The 19,841-nt window shown below is 38.8% G+C and overlaps 1 protein-coding gene across 1 annotated transcript; it reads left to right on the top strand.

Moving 5' to 3' along the window:
• Window positions 1-1,772: 1,772 nt before the first annotated feature.
• Window positions 1,773-19,841, top strand: Smp_000600 (notchless homolog 1; the record flags this gene model as incomplete). Its single annotated transcript, XM_018790394.1, has 7 exons — window positions 1,773-1,943; window positions 4,773-5,035; window positions 10,663-10,965; window positions 13,107-13,450; window positions 17,680-17,726; window positions 18,571-18,776; window positions 19,481-19,841. The coding sequence occupies 7 exons, from the start codon at window positions 1,773-1,775 to the stop codon at window positions 19,839-19,841; spliced, it is 1,695 nt and encodes a 564-aa protein (XP_018646306.1).

Below are 19,841 nucleotides of genomic sequence, written 5' to 3'. Positions count from 1 at the left end.
CTCTGAGAGTGTCAAATAATAACTAAGACCAAATGAGGGCTATAAACCTGTAAGAAGAGCTCAAATTATGATTTACAGTTGATGATTAAGGCTAGGAATTATACTTGGGGTTTTCATCACGAACTGACATCAGCTATAATGCCAAAACTCTATTTATCCAAATCTTTTGATCACTTCTTTTGTAGACGCTAAATTATCACGTCTTCCCTAAAATCCGCTGTAAACCGATCGTACGCAAGCATCAAGTACCGAACTTAGCGCTATGACCTTAAAAACCCGCAAAAGCTTCTGATTGGCTCGGCAGTATACTTTAGTCTCGCCGCTTTTACATGGTCCAAAAGCTTGTCAAGGTTAGAAAGAGGTTCAAGGGTCCTAAAATCGTAATGCATAAAATAGCAGAACTCATCCACATGGCTCCACAACAGTCAGTCTCTGGAGCCATGATAATGTCGCAAAAACTCTCAGCCTCGACTACATAGCCTCAATATTGTTTTAGTGTACTCTGGTTGTGTAAGCTTGTCATTTTTATTATGCATATATTTCTACAATATTCATACCACTGAACAGCCGAAGCTTCAGTAACATCTGTGAATATTGCAGCCAATTTTACTGGTGCTTTTATTATACAGTTCGCAGAAATCATTATAAGTTGCCTTGGTCTCAATCTGGATCGAGCGAAGAAAGTTCCTATTCTAGCAGACTTCTTCCTCCAACATATATTACATCGAAGGATAACATCACGGTAGTCTGCATAAGGTCTACAAGTCATCTGATTACGGAAATTACAGAAGAAGGAACTTCTTAGAGGTCCCATTTATTGTAGCCGCCTAGTTGCCATTTACCTAAAATTCTCTGTGAACCGACCGTACTGAAATCGGCACCATGACCTTGAAACTTCTCAAAAACTTCTGACTGCCTCGTCCATAAATTATAGTCTCTCTGGTTTAGTTTAAAGCATTTTACTTGAGTGTTCAGTCATTTAAACAGTGCAGTTACGTCAATGGATGCATCCGCATACTAACCAGTCCCTAAGCAATTTTATGCACTATCTGGTACTTCAACATCTTGTGATTCGTGTGTTACATTGGCTTTAAATCAAAATTTTACTAATAATTGCACTTTTTGTGTCCACTTACCTGGCCTGCGCAATATTAATTTTGCAACCTAACACTTCTGCAGGCAGTAATCGGTTCATGGCTCTACGGAGAGTTTTTCAAAAGCAAGGTCTTTTCTATTTAGGAATAAAAAGTTATTTGTAGGAGTTGTAAATATTAAGAACGATTAAACTCATTGGCCAAGTATGTGTTTATAAAATTTAACCTCAGCCACTCTGTTTGAAGTAATGATGATATAATCAAACTGCTTAAAAAGCAGTAGGCTGAGTAAGGTTCCAACTTACGTATATGATTAAATGTCTGTCACTTCCACTATCATATCACTGTTTTGGAGATATGTACAGCATTAAATAGGATTCTCAAGTAGCTGAAAACGATCTAAACTGTAGGTGATATATATTATACCTCAGCGGCATCTAATATAATTTCATCTGATTTTACCTATCCGAAACTTTAATGTTGAGTGTAGTTCATAAAGTTTGTATTCTGAATGTCGTAATATATTAATGCTTTATTATTGGTAAACATTGCACACAAAAGCATTGCTAATGAAAATTTTTCAGTGTTTTAAATAACCGTTTCTTCCCATAAATTTGAATTAGCTATACTAGCATCCAGTTACCATTTCCTGGAGTGGAAAATGCTCTCAACCACTTGATGCCTATCGATTCTACTGTTAACACCGTCGAAACTAGTGACCAGTCAAAGGAATCTTCGTTTATACAACTAACAGATAGTGATGGCAACGAAGTTGGGACGCCAATATGGATTCCCTTAGATGTTGACAGAAGCAAACTCACAGATTTATTAAGTGATCTTCTTCAAAGAGTGAGAAAACTATTCTTACTACCTTCACTATTATTTGTTAACTAAAGCTTGTTTATACTCACAGACACTTCAGCCCAGTCCGAAAGATTCATGTCAGTTTATCAAAATTGAAATAGTAAACAACATCAACAGAGGGATTTAATTACCTACTAGTTGATTTCTATACCGTTGCGAGTATTTCATATCCAAATCAAAACAATTAGTTTTGTTATATCCTGTGAACGCCAATTGTCATAACTTGTTGCCCGCCCAACAAGTTTGTACCAGATAAAGCATTCTCGTGGCGGGGGTGTTGTTTACGAAATTGAGAGGACGAAAAGCGAATGTCAGCAGCTTTAACCGGGTAGGTGGATGTGGTGAGTCCATCTAGGGAAGTTGGAAAACCCTGATTCCAAACCAATAGTGCACATGGACTCCAGTATCCTGAAGGAACAAATGGCGTATGAATCAATCGTTGGTCACCGGCTACCATGGGACTGCATCTCCTCACGATGCTCCACTGCCTTGTGGATCAGACCTTTAGATCAAAGACTCCGGGCGTGGCCCCCTAAGAAAACCACCTGCTTCAGTTCGGGCACCCGGGCAGTATCACAGCCCTCACACAAACCAAATGAGATTTGTGTGGCGCATATGTAGCTGGTGCTTCCTTGTACCAATATTTATGTGTTTTTTTATAAAGGCAATTAGACTAATTGATTTTAAGTTTTGCACAGTATTGGATTCGCTTAATTTGTCACACATACATCGAGGATAAAATTAAAGAAATGTTCGAAGGATAATTTAAGGTGATAACAAAATTTTCATGATCTATAAAAAAAGGAATAGATCTGCGAAGTAATCGGTTTTGAGTCGTTTTTCATAAGTCTCATGCTGTGAACGAGGAAGACTACTCCAACTAACTTGGATCAAAGTGTGTTAACAATGAAGTTGATTGGATTATCTCGTTGATATTTTGAGTGAAATTCGACCAGTCTTGATTGGCATATGTGCATGTTTCGCGAATGGCCTCGATATATGCATCATGATACAAGTTAGTGTAGGATATATGGAATGTGGCTAGCAGTGAAATATAGGATGTGTGTTTCGTCCTATTCGGTACATCCAAATAACGATTGTCATAATGTATAAGAACTCGTCTAAATTAGAGCGAATAGTTTCACAGTATTTGAGCGCCGAGTTGATGTAAGACATTAAATAGGAACAATATATTTGTAAAATCTCAGCGAATGAATTTGTAGTAAATCCAAATGGTTATATTACGGTAATCCACACATGATCCATATATGTCGATCAAGACTGAATGAATTTCAGTAAAGTCATCAATAACAGGATAACCCGATCCATTTAAAACTCATACCCGTTACACGAGTGACTGACTATCTGGACTCAGTAGCTAAGTGGATAACGTGATGTTTGAGGCGAACGGTACTAGATTCGAGTCCCGGAGTAATCATCGACCATGGGATGCATGTAAATCCGACCGATAAGTCCCAAATAGTATAAAACATACATTCTGGATTCCACTGCTAGCCACATTTCATTTGTTTTGTAATTTTTTACTAACTATGGATTTGTGCTTCTTTTATTCCATTCTTATTGTAGCCAATATTGCAACCTATTTTTACTGTCGATCCAAATTCTTAGTACTTGTTGCAGGCATCACTGTTAATGTGAATCTCCAGAAGATCTTGCTCAGAAGTCAGTGCTGAATTTCCAAATCGCTCCGTTAGGGTTTCCACTGCATACTATATTTCCAAACATAGCAAAATTATACAATAGAGAAACTTGTTATCCAGTTTGGGCTCCATGGAGTTCTGTGGGACTTAATACCGTGTGACTATTGGTTTGTTACATAGGCTTCCGAACTTCTGCAGATATAGCTAAATTCAAGTCCCTAATGGAAGGAATAAAGTTGAATTGTCCAAACTAATTCCAAAAATACTTAAAATAGGGTCATGATAATTGTGTCGTCTACCTTGACCTGTTGTGTCTCACAGGGCACTGTCTCCTATCTAGTATACCGTATGGAGTGAAGTAACTTTGTTATATGCATTAAATTAAAAAGTAGAGATATAACAGGTTCATTCACTATTTATCTTCCTTTAGCCCCTAAATTTTGAAATTGTCTTACAGATTTTTTTATTCCACGAATTTTTCTTTTTGAGTCGTATCTAGTCTCTCCTGTTACAATTAGTACTGTTACTGTCTCTATTGATCTGAAATTTGTCCTGGCCATTTCATCTCTCTGTGCTCTGGCAATTTGAGACGATGCAAACATGTACTATATTCTACGTTGCGTATGTCCGACTGTTTAAGTAAAAGTGAATAAGATTTAAATAAAAACTAAAGTTTGAATGCAGAATGTTAGATGACCAACTATCGTCATAAATAGAGAGCAATAATCTTATGTCGCTTAATGTGATAGCGTGAAAACATTTCAAAATAAACCATTAGCGTTTTCGACTAGGTTTTCAGTAGTTTGGCGTCGTATAATAGGATGTTTAAGCCTTTTAGTTATTTACAAAATTTCATGGAAGGTTAATCAGTTGATGGTGTTTGAAATAAATATTGATTGGGATAAGCCTGGTTTTGACATGGAACCGTATTAAATACAAGCTAGAAATATAGTTTATAACCCTCTCATTGCCATCAGTGATCACTTTCACTTTTGAAATTGCAAGGACCCTACATTCTCGAAGACTATTTCTTGAGATAAAAGTAACTGTTTAATCTCACCTTCTGTTGCTTAATAATATTTCATCAGTATGCTTGTATATTTAACTATGCCTAAGTCTTGTTACCTAAAAAAGAAAATTTTCTAATTCAAAGGAAGATGCACATTCTTTGACGTATGACTTTTTTGTGGGCGATGTTCAAATCTTGGATGATTTAAAAACAGCTTTAATTCAAGCACGATCCAAAGGCACTGATCCTTCGTTACCGAAATTTGGATCAACTGGTCTTGAGGCTGTAGTCAAAGTCACATATCAAGCTCAAGCTGTTTTTCGAGTTCGCCCAGTTACTCGTTGTTCAAGTAGTATACCAGGTCATAAGGGTGCAGTTCTGGTTGCGCAATTTTCACCAGACGGAAGGTAATTGAAAATTTTGTCAATATTATTAACGTTTTTAGTGATCTATTTCTGGCTTGTCCTAAGACAAACCTTTCTATCTATAATCTCTGTAGTTAACTTTGCACTCGATGTCTTAATTTGTAATATATAGGTGAGATATTCCTTTTATATGTCTAAATGTTAATGTGGTGTGGTCTACTTATATCCATATAAGTAGTATATGGCGATGGTCAGACATAGAATGTATTTTGGCAGAAGACCGATGAGGGAAGAACTGAAATGAAGCGCAATCGGTAGAAAAATGCATAAACAATGGAATTAGAGAAGATGAACTGATATTTACAGAAGAAACAGTGAAGATTGAGACAATTGGTTGTTAATTTGCAAATTAACTGTTCATTGTATGGTTATCAAGATTTAGTGAGATAGTCTGTAATTTTTGCTTAAATACATCCGGTTGTCCCAACCAATGTTCTGTTCACTACATTAAGAAGTAAGATAGGAAACTTGGTACGTCTGGAAGATTAGAGTGGTAACTCCCAGAGCCAATATACGGATTATTATTATGAATACTATTGTTGTACAACCAATGAGCGACCAGATTACTTTATCTATGTATTCCGTTTATCATAAGGTTTCAGCTAACTCATTAAATTGTCACTATTCCCAGTTTGTTGTCCGGAAATGTCTTGGTACGGCCGAGGGTGGTGAGAGTCCTCTCTCTCAAAATGATCTCATATGGACGCTGACATGGTAATCCTACTCACCACTTTCTTGCAACGGTGTTGTTCACGAAAAGGGGAGGACGAAAAGCGAATGTCCGACACTTAAACCGAGTTAGTGGATACGGAGGATCCACGTAAGAGAGTTGGGAAACCCTGATTCTAAACCAATGGTGAACAAGGGCTCCAGAATCCTGAGGGAACAAATGGCGTATAAACCTATCGTTGGTCACCTGCTACCATGGGATTACATCTCCACTACCTTGTGAATTAGAACTTTAGGTCAAAGCCTTGGGGATTGGCTCTCTAAGAAAACCACCTACTCCAGTTTGGGCGCTTGGGCAGTATTCAAGCCCTCACACAAATCAACGATAATTACTACTGGAAAAATTACTCTTGCTTCAACGCTCATTCAGACAAATTACATTCACAATTATTTGATATCATTCGTTGTTATTTTTTTCGTACTATGTCGCCTATGTACTCCCCTTTATTCTCACTTTGCGTATTTTATTTTTCAACTTATACGCTAGTTCGTCTATGGTGGAAACCTTGTCCTATTTCAGTGGTCTCAAGTCACTGACCAGTCAGAAGTTAAATACCACCACAGACTACGAATACTGAACCAGTATTTCTGAAACCACGCATGCCATTCAAACTGTCCTCCTTCAATGTTCGCACACTAATGCAGATCGAACAACGGAAAGGGTTGGCTATGTCCTAAAAAAGTTTTAATATTGATGTCTGTTGTCTATTTGAGACTCGTATCCAAGACTCTAGTGATGTACTACAAATTCGCTCTCCGTCTGTAGCTTCCGAAATCTTGTTTCACCTGTGGTTGCCTGGGGACCCTGTGACATCTCCCTCAGGTTTTGCTCGAGTTGTCGCACTGAACACTAGAACTGAGGCAGCACTGGTCGATTGGATCTCCATTAATAGTCGATTATGTGCTGTTGGATTAAAAAGTGCCATCAAAGTGAGAAGAAATCGGTGTGAGAAACAATGTCTTTTCTCCATCTTCGCCTACGTTCCGACAGATTGCAGCCTGGATACGATCAAGGATGAATTTTACCACCAGTTAACTGTTCTTCTACAGAAAGTATGTTCGACAGATATTGTTGTACTAGCCGGAGACTTGAATGCTCAGGTCGGGCGTCTAGGCACAGAAGAGAGTCGTTTGGGTGGTCGCGAGTCAGATAACGGGGAACATCTGCAACTGTGTGTAGACTACAACCTGTTTCTAACTAGCACTAACTACCGGAATAGTTGTCGCTGATGTGTCGCCTGACGTCCTCTCTCTGTATTTCAACCCTGGACTCAGATTGACCACATCGCTATCAGCTGCTGCTGGCGTGGCTATGTACAAGACCGTCTCTGATCATGCTCTTGTTTGCGCTAATCTTACCTTACGTTTCAGTAACCAACAGACTCATCATCCTAAAGGGGTCAATGTCAGAAAATTGTTTTCAGCTTCTGTTGCAACTAAATATCAAACTGAGCTAGATTCAAGGTTCTCTGCCAACCCACCGAAAAGTATGGATGAACACTGGTTGTAAGTGCATGACGCCATGAAAATGGCGAGTAAAGTCGCTTGCGGCCTCATGAAACGTCTCTCCTATAAGCATTGAGTTTCTTCAGGTTCCATACAACTTGTTGGAGCACTTCGCTCTACTCCGGGTAACCACAAGTTTGACCACAAATGAAGACTGCTGCGCAATGAGATTGGACAAAGCTTGCGTAAGGACCGAGAAGGCTGGTGATCGGGGTGTGCCGATGAGTTGGAAGCAGCAGCAACATCTGGTGACTACCGTAAGCTGTTTCAGCTCATCCGAATCACTGACAGCAAGAAGTCTGGTGTGAGCGAAACAATCTATGAGGATGACGAGATGCCGGTCACTAACATCTACCGACGTCTTGGACGATGGGCAGAGTTCTTTGAAGGGCAGTTCAACTGGTTTGCTACCCCGAAGAAATGGATCAGATTGTCCTGCACTCTATGGCCCGTGACAACTGATCCAGAGAACGAGACGAAAGTCCGCAGGCAACTCCAACTCTTGAAGCGCCACAAATCATCGGACCCAGATGATTTATCTCCAGCCCTTTTGAAAGTTGGTGGCGACTTTCTGGTTATGGAACTGACTGAGTTATTTACGAAAGTCTGGCAATTATAGAGTGTTCCAACATCATATTATGGTTGATAGTTGCCCTTTTCTTTAAAAAGGGTTCACGTTGTTTCTGTAACAACTATCGTGGGATAAGTCTACTTCGGATTGCGTCCAGACTATCGGCTTACGCCACACTTCCTAGATTGTTCAAAACCAAAGAAAGATGGACTCGCGAGCAGCAGGTTGGTTTTCGTTCTGGTCAAGGATGTATTGATCATATCTCTACCCCCCGCCATATGTTGGAACGCCGTCATACTTATCACAGGCCAACGATCGTAGTGTTTCTTGAGATTAGGGCTGCCTTCGATTCGTTGGACAGGATTGTTCTCTGGGAATTTTTATCGAAGGGAGTGTCTGAAAAGTTTATTAACATCTTGAAGGCCCAATATACGAACACCTCATATATAGTGAGAGCATACAACCACCTCTCTCCATTGTTCCATTCAAACAGTGGGATTAGACAGGGTTGCCCAATCTCACCACTTCTCTTCAAATTTACCATCGATGACGTTCTGGAAAGAGCTCTGATAGATATAGGTAATGGCGGTGTGGATCGGTTGTCTGGAGAAAGACTTTTTGACCTTGAGTATGCTGATGATATTGTCTTGCTGTGCGGTGATACCCAAGTCATGCAATCCGCACTTAATCAGTTGACAATGTATCCGTTGTAGGATTTAATTTGTCCTACAGGTATTCTACTAGAATTGTAAACTCCATACTGGCGACCCAGAGTCTATGCGAAACCTATAGTCAGAACAAAGACAACTTGACTTTAAACTTTGTCTGTTCCTAAACGTAAAAACAATTCGATAAGTACAATAATTAAAGGAATTATGGTCATTTGGTGAAAATCACAAACATACCGACCGGTATTGCGTGTCTTATCGAAATGAATAAAAATTATGAGTCACTAATGTAATAGAATAATAATGTCGTTCAATTGGCAGGTCACATGCAACAGGGATAGTCTAGTGACACATCAGACCAGATTGACGTGGTTGACGTCTAAGCAACGATTCGATTGGATAGTTATGGACATATATATCTGGTGCCCCCCTGTACCAATGTTTGTGTTAAATAAATAAATATGGACATAACTAACATCCGTGGGTATGGTATAGGCTCCGCACCTCCCAAGTGCAAAGTACTTTTACAAGACTAGCAGGACCCTGAACCTACACTCACTCTGGGTAGTAAGTAGATAGAAGTAGTCGAGAAGTTCGTGTGTCGGGATAACTGCTTAAGTGCTGGTGGTGGCGTGAGAGATAAGATCGATGCATGTATAATGAAAGCCAGAGCGGCTTATGCCATTCTGGGCCATCTTTGGCGCCTTCGTGATGTTAGTCTGGCTGTAAAAGGTCGGATCTACAGAGCGTCGCTGAGAGAAGTTTTGCAATTGCTTATGAGATCTAGCCTCTCCGAGTTGAGGATGTTAGACCACTCTCTATGTTTGATCATCGTTGTCTCCGAATGATTGCTGATATCCAGTAGCAACATCACGTTGGTAATGTAGGGATTCGGCATTGTGTTTTCGGGCACGGCGACGATAATTCAATTGATGTCATCATTTTGAAACATCGACTTCGGTGGCTTGGACATATCCTACGAATGTCGTCCCGTAGAATTCCATGTCGTGCATCACTTTCCGACTATGGGACTTGTTGGAAAAAGCGGAGAGGTGGTCTGTGTACTTTGTGGTGTTGTGGTATGAAATAAAGCTGTATAGGACTGACTTCTGTTTGTCCTTCATGACTCCCTGGTTGTTGTCCAAGAGGTGGTGCAACACAGTGACTAGAGGCGTTATCAGACATGTCTCAGAATAGAAGTCAGTGGCGATCCTGCTGTATTTTTTTAAAATTTCTTCATAAAAGTGAACGTAATTTCTTTAACTAAAAGAATTCTTTCTGGTTGTATCTTTGCTAACTGAACTTTTTCTGGATTATTATTATTGTTATTATTATTAATGTTAATATTATTTCACTCACATACTAATTTTCTTTCGTCGTTGTTCATTTTTCTTATACGTACATTACATTCTCTACCTCTTCAGAACTTCATTGTTATTGTGTGGCGCATATTTATTTGGTACCCCTCTTTACCAATGTTTATGTGTTTAAATAATTATTGACATGGATCTCTTCCTTTTGTATACTATTTTTTGTTCCTTAAACAAAGCCTAGGATAGAGAGATTGATTTTATTAAAAGGCAATTTTCGAAACTGCCAATTAGTTTGGAGAAAATTTCGGACTACAAACACTAAGTTTAGTATTTAGCTCTCACTATGTACTGACTATCATAATGTGAAGGTAGCTTAATAGGTGAAGCAATTTATCTTACTTTAAGTTCCGTCTCACTTCCATGTAAAACTGGTTGGAGAACTAGGTATTATAAATAACACTTACTCGAAGGCGAAACTGTGAATTAAATACATCGGTCTGTAATTGTTTAATAAGTTGCACTTACTAGTTGTTACTGGAAGGCAGGGTTATTGTGTTAGTTTCTTTGTTAGAAAGCAATTACACGTGTCTTTGGCTATGTGTTTAACTGTTCTTACTTTTACTTTTAGATTTGAGACAAAGCATCCGTATTGAGACCTGTTTCCGCCCTTCATTTAGGTCTTATATTTAATAACTATGTAAGATAATCCTTAGGGACTGTTATTCTTGCTAATTGGATTATTTTCTCGTGTATATCCTTAATGATAATTCACGACACTGTTAGAAGTATACGAATGTACGCCTCATTTTAATCTCATTTCAGAAGTTTAGCTAGTGGCTCTGGAGATCAAACAGTTCGTTTCTGGGATCTCAACACCGAATTACCTCTTAGTACAGGATCGGAAGTGCACAAAGCTCCTGTTCTCTGTTTGGCTTGGTCTCCAGATGCAGTACGGTTGGCATCTGGTTGCCAAGGTGGTATGATTTGCTTGTGGCAACAAACAGAAGCCGGCAATGATTGGGGTTTATGCTCAACCAATCCTTTGATTAAACCTCAATTAGCAGCCACTCCAGCTCGTTCTAAAGGACGGTGGATACGATCTTTATCGTGGAGACCATTGCATCTGTAAGTCACTACTTGTTTCGTGTTATTTAAGTCTTTTTGTTACACTGATTAAACACATGATAAGCTCTGATCACAGGTCAAGTACGCCGCACAGCTCCTCAATTTATATTATTTTGTGACTGTAAAAAATGTTTATTAGGGTATAAGGCCGGTAATGGTTGCTTCTGCTATGTTGGCGGGATTAAGATACCACTTAGGATCGGCGAAAGGAGCGCAAGTCAACAACGCAACGAACGCGGATAAATACTACATGCGGTACGAGGTTTCTGTATTGTTTGGTCAATGCGTGGGCTGCCCATTTCATCCGAAATTTCCGAGAGATAATGTTAACGTCTTATGCTGTATTTATCTGTAGTCTAAATGAATGCCCATTAGTATTAAGAGCAATGAATTTTCTCTCCTTTGGGGTTGTGCTCTAACAGGATGCTAATAAGCTCAACGAATTTGTGCAGGATTTGGAAGCAGGCTTTCTAATACTTTTGGACCGATGTGGTGGTCGATTTGGTTTCCACCTTTGACAGAATCCATCTTTGTTACCAATGGATTTACATTTCATTCAGCGATGTTTGAACGGACAGGTTCGTACATAATGTCATGCACCACAGTGCCAGCAGGGAATCAAAAGACTAGTCTTCGTTTGTTGAACTGAGGTCGAGTATGATGAGCTAGGTATAGTAGGCTCGTATTTGACAGATTTGGATAGTTTTGGGACTACATGAACTTCGGTGCAATCGGAACCACCACATTAAACCACTGTAGTGTGTCACTGAATGTTAATAAAACGTTGATATTCATTTTCAACATCGCAAACAGTCAGTGTGGGGTCTCATTCCAATCCACATACTAACTGCGTTCTAATATCACTAAACTTTTGCGATTGGAGACTGTGGATAGGGATGAGGGCTTCAAACTGACCTTCAGTCAGCGACTTCAACCGAAAGCGGTTGACGGTGCCCATATGCTTGAGGAAGTCAGCATTTTCATTCATATTCATCTTTTAACATCGATAACTTGTATTGAATAATGAGGAGTTATCTCCAAACTGTTGGCTTAATGACTTGACGGTGTCAGAAAATTAGCGGTCATGTGGGTTCAGAGACAAACTCACATGAACTCGATTTTCGAAGTAGTAACCGAACCTTCCAAACATCATCTTGTGTAATAAAATAACACCGGAACCACATACCCAAAGTAACACTAGCACCATGATCGTAGTGCAGTTCTACAATACTGTTTTTAATGCTGTCAATTTGTGGTGCAGTAGCAGAAGTGTAGTGAACAAGAACATGAGTGGGGACAACCGAATATATTTGAGCACAAAATTACAGAATATCTCACTAAAATCTCACAACCATACAGTAAACGGTTAATTTGCAAACTATCAATCAATTGTCTCAATCTTGACTGTTCCTTCTGCAAATATCAGTCCATCGACTCTGATTACATTGTTCATGCATTTTCATACCAATTGCGTTCTGTTTCCGTTCTTTCCTTCTCGATCTACTAAAATACATTCTATGCCTGACCATCGTCATATATTACTTATGTGGATTATGAATACAGTGGTCTTGAGTGCTGTTATATACTACCACCACTAAATTAACTGTTTCTATGAATCCGGTGTTCATCTTGTTGTGCTAACGAGGTATGGCAACTTGGACCGATGTATATATGTGCCTGGTCCTACGTTGTAGTTGGCTGACTGACTGACTTATATGGATATAAGTAACCCGCACCACAGAAGTAAATGTTCTAGGTTGGGAGGTGGGCGTAATTTTCGTATCTGCCAACATGATAATAGTTCCACTTTTACAGGATCCATTCTTGCACCAGTCTCATCGCCACAGATGTTTTAGGGATTAAGATATCACCTATGACTAGAGAACGGAACGAAAGTCAGCAACACAACAGCTAGTATTTTATCATAGATTTTTTTAGAGCGTTGTTGCCGTGTGATTATGGTGAAATGCTTAAAGATGATATGTAGTTGGTGAAATTGCAAGTGTTTGTAGTTTCAACCGAATAGTTCAATCCTCAGTTGTTTGAACTAAATAGCCGAAGGTATATCTTCATATTTGTAAATAATCTCTTCATAGAGCCATTCTGCAAGTCTATTTCACATTAATATTTTTTTTATCTAGAGATGGAGAATGCAGACAACTTGCAGTTGCTTATCAAGATTGTTCAATAGTTATTTGGGATACGTATACTGGCCAACCGATTCATACAATTACTGGTCATGATAAACCAGTTGTGGCTGTACGTTGGGGTGGAACAGATTTAATTTATTCTGCTAGTCAAGACCGTACGATTCGTGTATGGAGATCTAAAGATGGTGTGTTATGTCGTACACTAAATTTGCATGGACATTGGGTAAATTGTTTGGCCTTGAGTACTGATTATGTATTACGTACTGGTGCATTTGATCCTGCCTGTGCTCAGTTGGTCAAAACAGTTCCCATATTATCAAAAGATCCAGAGGCTAGTAAGTAATTTATGACTTTCAACAATCTAAGGAGTATTTCTCACTGTCATGCAAATTGAGATTTGTAATTTTTAGTGTAATTAAAATGAAACTCTCTGAGAATTCTACATTAGAACACACCTAAAGATAAAATACTACATATGAACCAAGACGATAAGTTGTTGGTTACTAACCCAAGGTTCTGACTTATACTTCTGGTACTTAGATGCTTAACACTGACTGTTAACGACCTCTTAGTTCTTCAGAAACTTACTCCTTAGTCCTGAACAGAAGACAAAAGGTGGAAGTGTGCAGGTAAAATCTAATTAGAAAAGTAGTTTAGATATATAAAACAACGACATTTTTGGGTTTATGCTTGACGTTTATATCCTAGTAGCTTTTGGAAACATGCTAGATTTAGTTACAAAATTGACGATTATCCAGTCAGGATATGACACAGTTATTATTTTCCCATAACTCTAATTGAATGAAGTATTATCAGTCTTTTCCAAGCTTTTGAAGACTTTTCTGAAGAATTCTCAAGGCTCCCTAGCACTGACTTGATGGATTTTGCAAACATGTGATGTACTCTGTTAGAAATCAATCAGTCAGTCACAACGTAGAACTTCGTACGTACGTACATCAGTCCGAGTTTCCATACCACATTAGCACAGCGATGCAGTTATCGATTCAAATCCCATAGTGGTAAAAGAAGTAATAGTATAAGCAGTAGTCGAAAAGATTAGGGTTGGAAGATGTTATTGAAGGAGTATAATACAGTGAAATAAATTTGGAAGGAGAAAAAGAAGCAGACATGAAGAATTTATAAGATTAGAATTTGGGAGAACACAAAGAGTAGATGTACCTTCACCATTGCAAACGATTTTTAGCCATATCATTCAAGGTCTCTAACTATCGGTTGTAATCATCTCGCGGATCCCAATCAGGTAGTCTACACCTACCAACATGGCTCAGTCCAATGGTCAGCCACTTCATGGATTTATGCCACGTTTTGGTCTGGCCGCCCCTAGCTTTCTTCCAACCTACTCCTACAACATAAAGCACTGCACGTCGGAGCAGTCGGTGGTTGGGTCTACGTAACACGTGTCCCAGCCATCTCAACTGATGAAGTTTCACTACTTCATCAATCGATTTGCCATACTTACCTAGTACCCGTTTCCTAACAACTGCATTACTTACCCGGTGGTCCCAGGATATACGAGCAATGCTTCGAAGACACATATGATCGAATACTAGCAGCCTACGAATATCATTTACTCTTACCGGCCATGTTTCACTGCCATAAAGTAGAACGGAACAAACTGTTACACAGTAAACCCGTCCTTTGGTTGCTAGACGGATAACTCGCTTACGCCTTAAATGACGCAAGTTGGCGAAAGCTAGACGAGCCTTCTGTATCCGTGCTGAGCTTTCGTCACACACCAGACCACAAGGGCTGATGAGACTCTTAAGATAAGTGAAGCGGTCAACAAGCTCTACTACTTCACTCCCTATCATTAGTTCAGGTGTCGATGCAACCCAATCCTGAAGTAACATTTTGCATTTCGAGGGAGAGAATCGCATCCCGAACATGCCTGCATAGTTGCTTATAGTGGTCAGAAGACTCTGCATTTTGTCAGTGTCTTCACCAAATAGAACTATGTCATCGGCGTATTCTAAGTCAACAGGTGAGTCTCCTGATACAAGTTCAACTCCTCTAAATTTGGATGAGGAACGTGTTATTTCTAAAAGCACGTCTACGATAAAGTTAAACAAGAATGGGGAGAGTGGACAGCCCTGACGAACACCACTTGAGATAATCAATTCTGATGACAGTTCGCCATAAGCTCTAACTCGACCAGTTGTGTTCGAGTAGAGAGCCTTTATGAGGTTAATGTACTTCTTTGGTACTCCTTTCAGTGACAAACACTGCCATAGAACCTCACGATCAACGGAGTCAAATGCCGCCTTAAGGTCAAGAAATACTACTATTGTGGGACGTCTGAATGTGTGTCTATGTTCTAGGACCTGACATAGAGAGAATATCTGGTCTATACAACCACGTTCAGGTCGAAAACCAGCCTGGTTTTCTCTAGTTTGCTCTTCACGAGCTTTGGTTAAGCGTCGAAGTATTATTGAAGCTAATATTTTAGACACTATATTAGTCAAACTGATTCCTCTGTGACTGTCACAAGAGGACTTTTGTCCTTTCTTATAGACTGGCGCAATCAGTGATTGGGACCAGTCAGATGGAATTACGTCCAGTTCCCAGATTCTACCTAAGACCCCAGTCAATCTCGTTGCTAGTACTGGACCACCATCCTTAAAAATCTCAGGGGTAAACCTGTCAGGGCCTGCTGCTCTCCCTCGCTTCAGATTTCCTATAGCTTTTTCAACCTCGTAAAGAGCTGGAGGATTTACATTAACTTTCCATTCAGGACGACTAGGGATCGTGGGAAACCGAAGTGTGGCTGAAGGCCAGTTGAACCGATCCCTAAAGTGTTCTGCTCATCGATCCAATCTCCTGGATTGAGAATGAATGATATGTCCTTTTTCCAAGATAGTTTCGCTGACAGTTGGGTTCCTAATACCGGTTTCCTTAACAAGTCTAAACAGTTGTCTGCTGTCGCCTATTGCCGCTGCTTTTTCCATCTCTCTTGCTTTCACTACCCACCACTGTTCACGATCATTGCGTAGGCTTCTTATTAGCTTGCGCTTAAGCTGACCCCGCTCTTCGTTATGTTTAGAGCCATATGGGATGAGTTTTCGAGCATCTATCAGTGCAGTAGATGCTTCTGAGATCCAGTGTTTCTCCCTAACCTTATGGTTTACCGTACTAGCAGATACCACTGCTGTTCCTACAGCTTTTCGAATGTCATTCCACGCTGCCTCGGGGTGGGCACAACTTACATGGCTGTCTAATTGTTTTTCTAGTTGTTCCTGAATCATATTCTTAGCTTGCCTATCATTAAGTAGAACTCTTAGAGGTTTCCCTACAGTGTCTTTCCTACGTCCAGTAAGACGCAGACAGATACGTGCCCGCACTAGAGCATGATCTGAATCTAAGCATGTGCTCCAGAATAAGCGACAGTCTTCTATCATACCCTTCCATTGGTGGCTGATAGCGATGTGATGTATTTGGGTCCAACGTTGGGACGAATTCGGGGGTCGCCATGTCAAAAGATGTTTTTCCGTGTGCTTAAAGTTGGTATTTGTAAGAAACAGGCGGTTATTTGAGCATAGCTGCAACAGACGGTCGCCATTATCTATTCTTTAGCCACGACACCATAAGATCCACCCAGGTGTCTTTCCCTTTCGCCTAGTTCACCTACTTGAGCATTAAAGTCACCAGCCACTAATACTACATCAGAACGCCTAGCTTTTCGGAGAAGGTCGGAAAGTTTCCTGTAAAACTCATCTATATTGTCGAGAACTTTGAAAATTTAAAGACGATGTACTTCTATATAAGATTATGTCTTATTCGATTCATATTTTGTCCATTTAGGATTATTAAGCTTTCGGAAGCCTTAAACAACCGTTCTAGTCATTGTTTGACACTTCTCAAAAGTAGGTTTTGCTGTATTGTTTTCTACGTCACTAGTAGTAATAAATCCAATAACTCTGTTATTATATTCGTTGCATGATCGACAGACTATTCAAATTCCCATATCACCAAATCTCTAATTTAATTACTAGAAGGTCAGCTAGATAGTTACAAACACTTATATTATTTCGGTTATATAAGTATAATACAAGACCGCAATTTACTACAGTTTATCTACCGAGATTGGTACACAAGTAAGTTGTTTTTTGATAATATCCCGAATGTCATGTTTAAAGTTGTAATTTCTGAACGATAAAACATAGAAGCAATGGGTCAGTCGAAATCGAGCTTACAGTTAGAACTATTTTAGAAGTAGTACAGAAGAACTTTTAAGACCTTATAGAATCGTACAAAATAATTCATCAGAAGAGTAGCTACCAGAGTTTTATAATTCTATCTCTTTGCCTTTTGTTAACGGGTTATTATCTTCTACGAATCGAAATCCTCTGATTAACATCTAATAACCTGAAGTTATACACAGTCCTAATCTAATATCACTAATCACTACTTATTGTCATACATGTTCCTAACTGTAATTAATTAGCCTCTCTGTTTGATAAGTATCAGCATTGTTATATGACATATGTTTCGTTTATTCGGATTAAAACAATGAAAATTTCCACTTGTTTATTTTGACCTTTTCCAGAGCTGAAGTTGGCTGAAACAGCAAAGTCACTGTATGAAAAAGTTAAGGTAACTTCCTTTGAAGAGAGAAATACTTTGTGTATTCTAAGCAATATTTTGGATGCCCGGAGTAATTGTTGATATTGGTGTTTTTGTTCATATAATTTTCCATTTTCCGTATTTGTCGTAAGGAGCTTTGAAAATTCCATTTTCATTTGGCCACTCTTGATCTGTTTATTTTTCTGTAGGTTGATAAATTTAAAAGAGATGTTTACAAGCCTAGCTAAATGGGCTTTATATGTAGCACAACTACTTGACTTTGTTTCAGGTTGAGATTTGAAGTAATGTCATGATTGTTATTGCGACTCATGTAAGGCATTGTACTTTTAGTTATGGTTTGTAAAACAATAAAAAAGCAATGGCTAAATAGTTATTAGAGCTCAAAATGAGTTGTTATTGTGCCACAAATGCATTTTTAATCTTTCGCCTTTCAATTGTAACTACCATTGTCACTACTCTTTATCTTGGCCTCTTTTCTGTATTCTTAATTTCCCATTCATTTGTTCATTTGCAATTTGTTAAATTATAATTGGTCTTAAAAGTAAGGTGTATTAGGCAATCTAAACCATCGACTACAGTCACAAGTTACATGTTTGTAGTTATTAAAAGTAATGTTCAAACGATGAAAATAAACAGGTGTGGATTTTTAAATCGGCTCAGGCAAAATCAGTTTACTAATTTCGTTTCCTAACTGGAGTGGGAGTATTCATTAAATGAGGTTTCCCATTGTTTATTTTAATATTTATCTATACTGCTACATACTGAGTGACTTAGTGTGAGATTATACGTTGTTATCCCTATCTGTGGAAAAGGTATATTTTTGCTAATATATTAATATTTCTGTTTAATTTAGGGTTCTAATCCGGAGAGATTGGTTGCAGGATCCGATGACAATACACTTTCTTTATGGCAACCAGGAATTGATAAAAAACCTCTTGCTCCCCGTATGACTGGTCATCAAGGAGTTGTGAACGATGTGAAGTTTTCTCCGAATGGTCGTCTTCTTGCTAGTGCTAGTTTTGATCATTCCGTCAAAATTTGGGATGGTTTTACAGGGCAGTGAGTTTTTTCTTGATACAATCATTGTTAAATAAAATCTTGAAGTGTGTGTGAAGTTGGGAAATGTTAATCATAATCCAGATGTCTCATTTATTTGAGTGTAGATAAGGAATACTTAACTTTTGTAGTTAGAATGAGGCTCAAACTCATAAATACCTGAGCAGACCTCCAATTCTACCACAAATGTACTACAGTTAGAATTGTTATCTAGAAACCACTGCTAAACTTGTGATTATAAGGTACGATAATTTCAACCGTTGGAAAAGCATTCTTTGTTCTAAGCTGGTTTTGACTGGCTTACACTGCTTCTAGGTAGGAGATCCACAGACTCATTCAGTGTATAACATTTTAATATCGAGTGAAGAGTGATTTGTTTAAGTTTGCATAATTTGATTCATCAAGATTCGTCGATTAAAATCCTAGAAATCATGAAACTAAATGGTTTATGATGCCATCGAATATCGTTGAAAAGCAAATCCATTGGCGGTCCTACTCTGTTGTGTCCTTGGTAAATACTCCGATGATTGAAATACATGCAGATTGTATTTCTGCCAATATCATATCGCTCAACATTGAATCACATGTTTCTTTCTACTGTATTTTCTCCTGTAAAGTTAGCTTTTATCATAGACTGAGCATATGATCTGATTTAATGCATTATTATCTTCAATATATGATTATCGTATTATCATATCGTATTTTAGATTTTTAGCTACTATGTTTGGTCATGTTCAAGATGTGTATCTAGTCTCTTGGTCAAGTGATAGTCGTCTAGTTGTATCTTGTTCTAAAGACTCAACGGTGAAAGTATGGTCTGTTAATGAAGTTCGTCGCTGGAATCAAGAATCTCTTACAGTATCTAAAGAAGAAAAGAAAAAACAAATATTTGCTAGTGATGTAGCCGGTAAAAAGCGATCCAGTTCATCATCGTCATTAGTACATCAACGTAAACGTCATTTGTTACATGATTTACCTGGGCATTCAGATGCAGTTTATGCATTAGACTGGAGTCCTGATGGACAATATGTAGTTTCAGGCGGTAAAGATCGAATATTGAAATTGTGA

Source organism: Schistosoma mansoni, assembly GCF_000237925.1.
Source record: "Schistosoma mansoni, WGS project CABG00000000 data, supercontig 0113, strain Puerto Rico, whole genome shotgun sequence".
Lineage (NCBI taxonomy): Eukaryota > Metazoa > Platyhelminthes > Trematoda > Strigeidida > Schistosomatidae > Schistosoma > Schistosoma mansoni.
The sequence above is the reverse complement of the archived record's forward strand: the minus strand, read 5'-3'. Positions and strand labels throughout refer to the sequence as shown.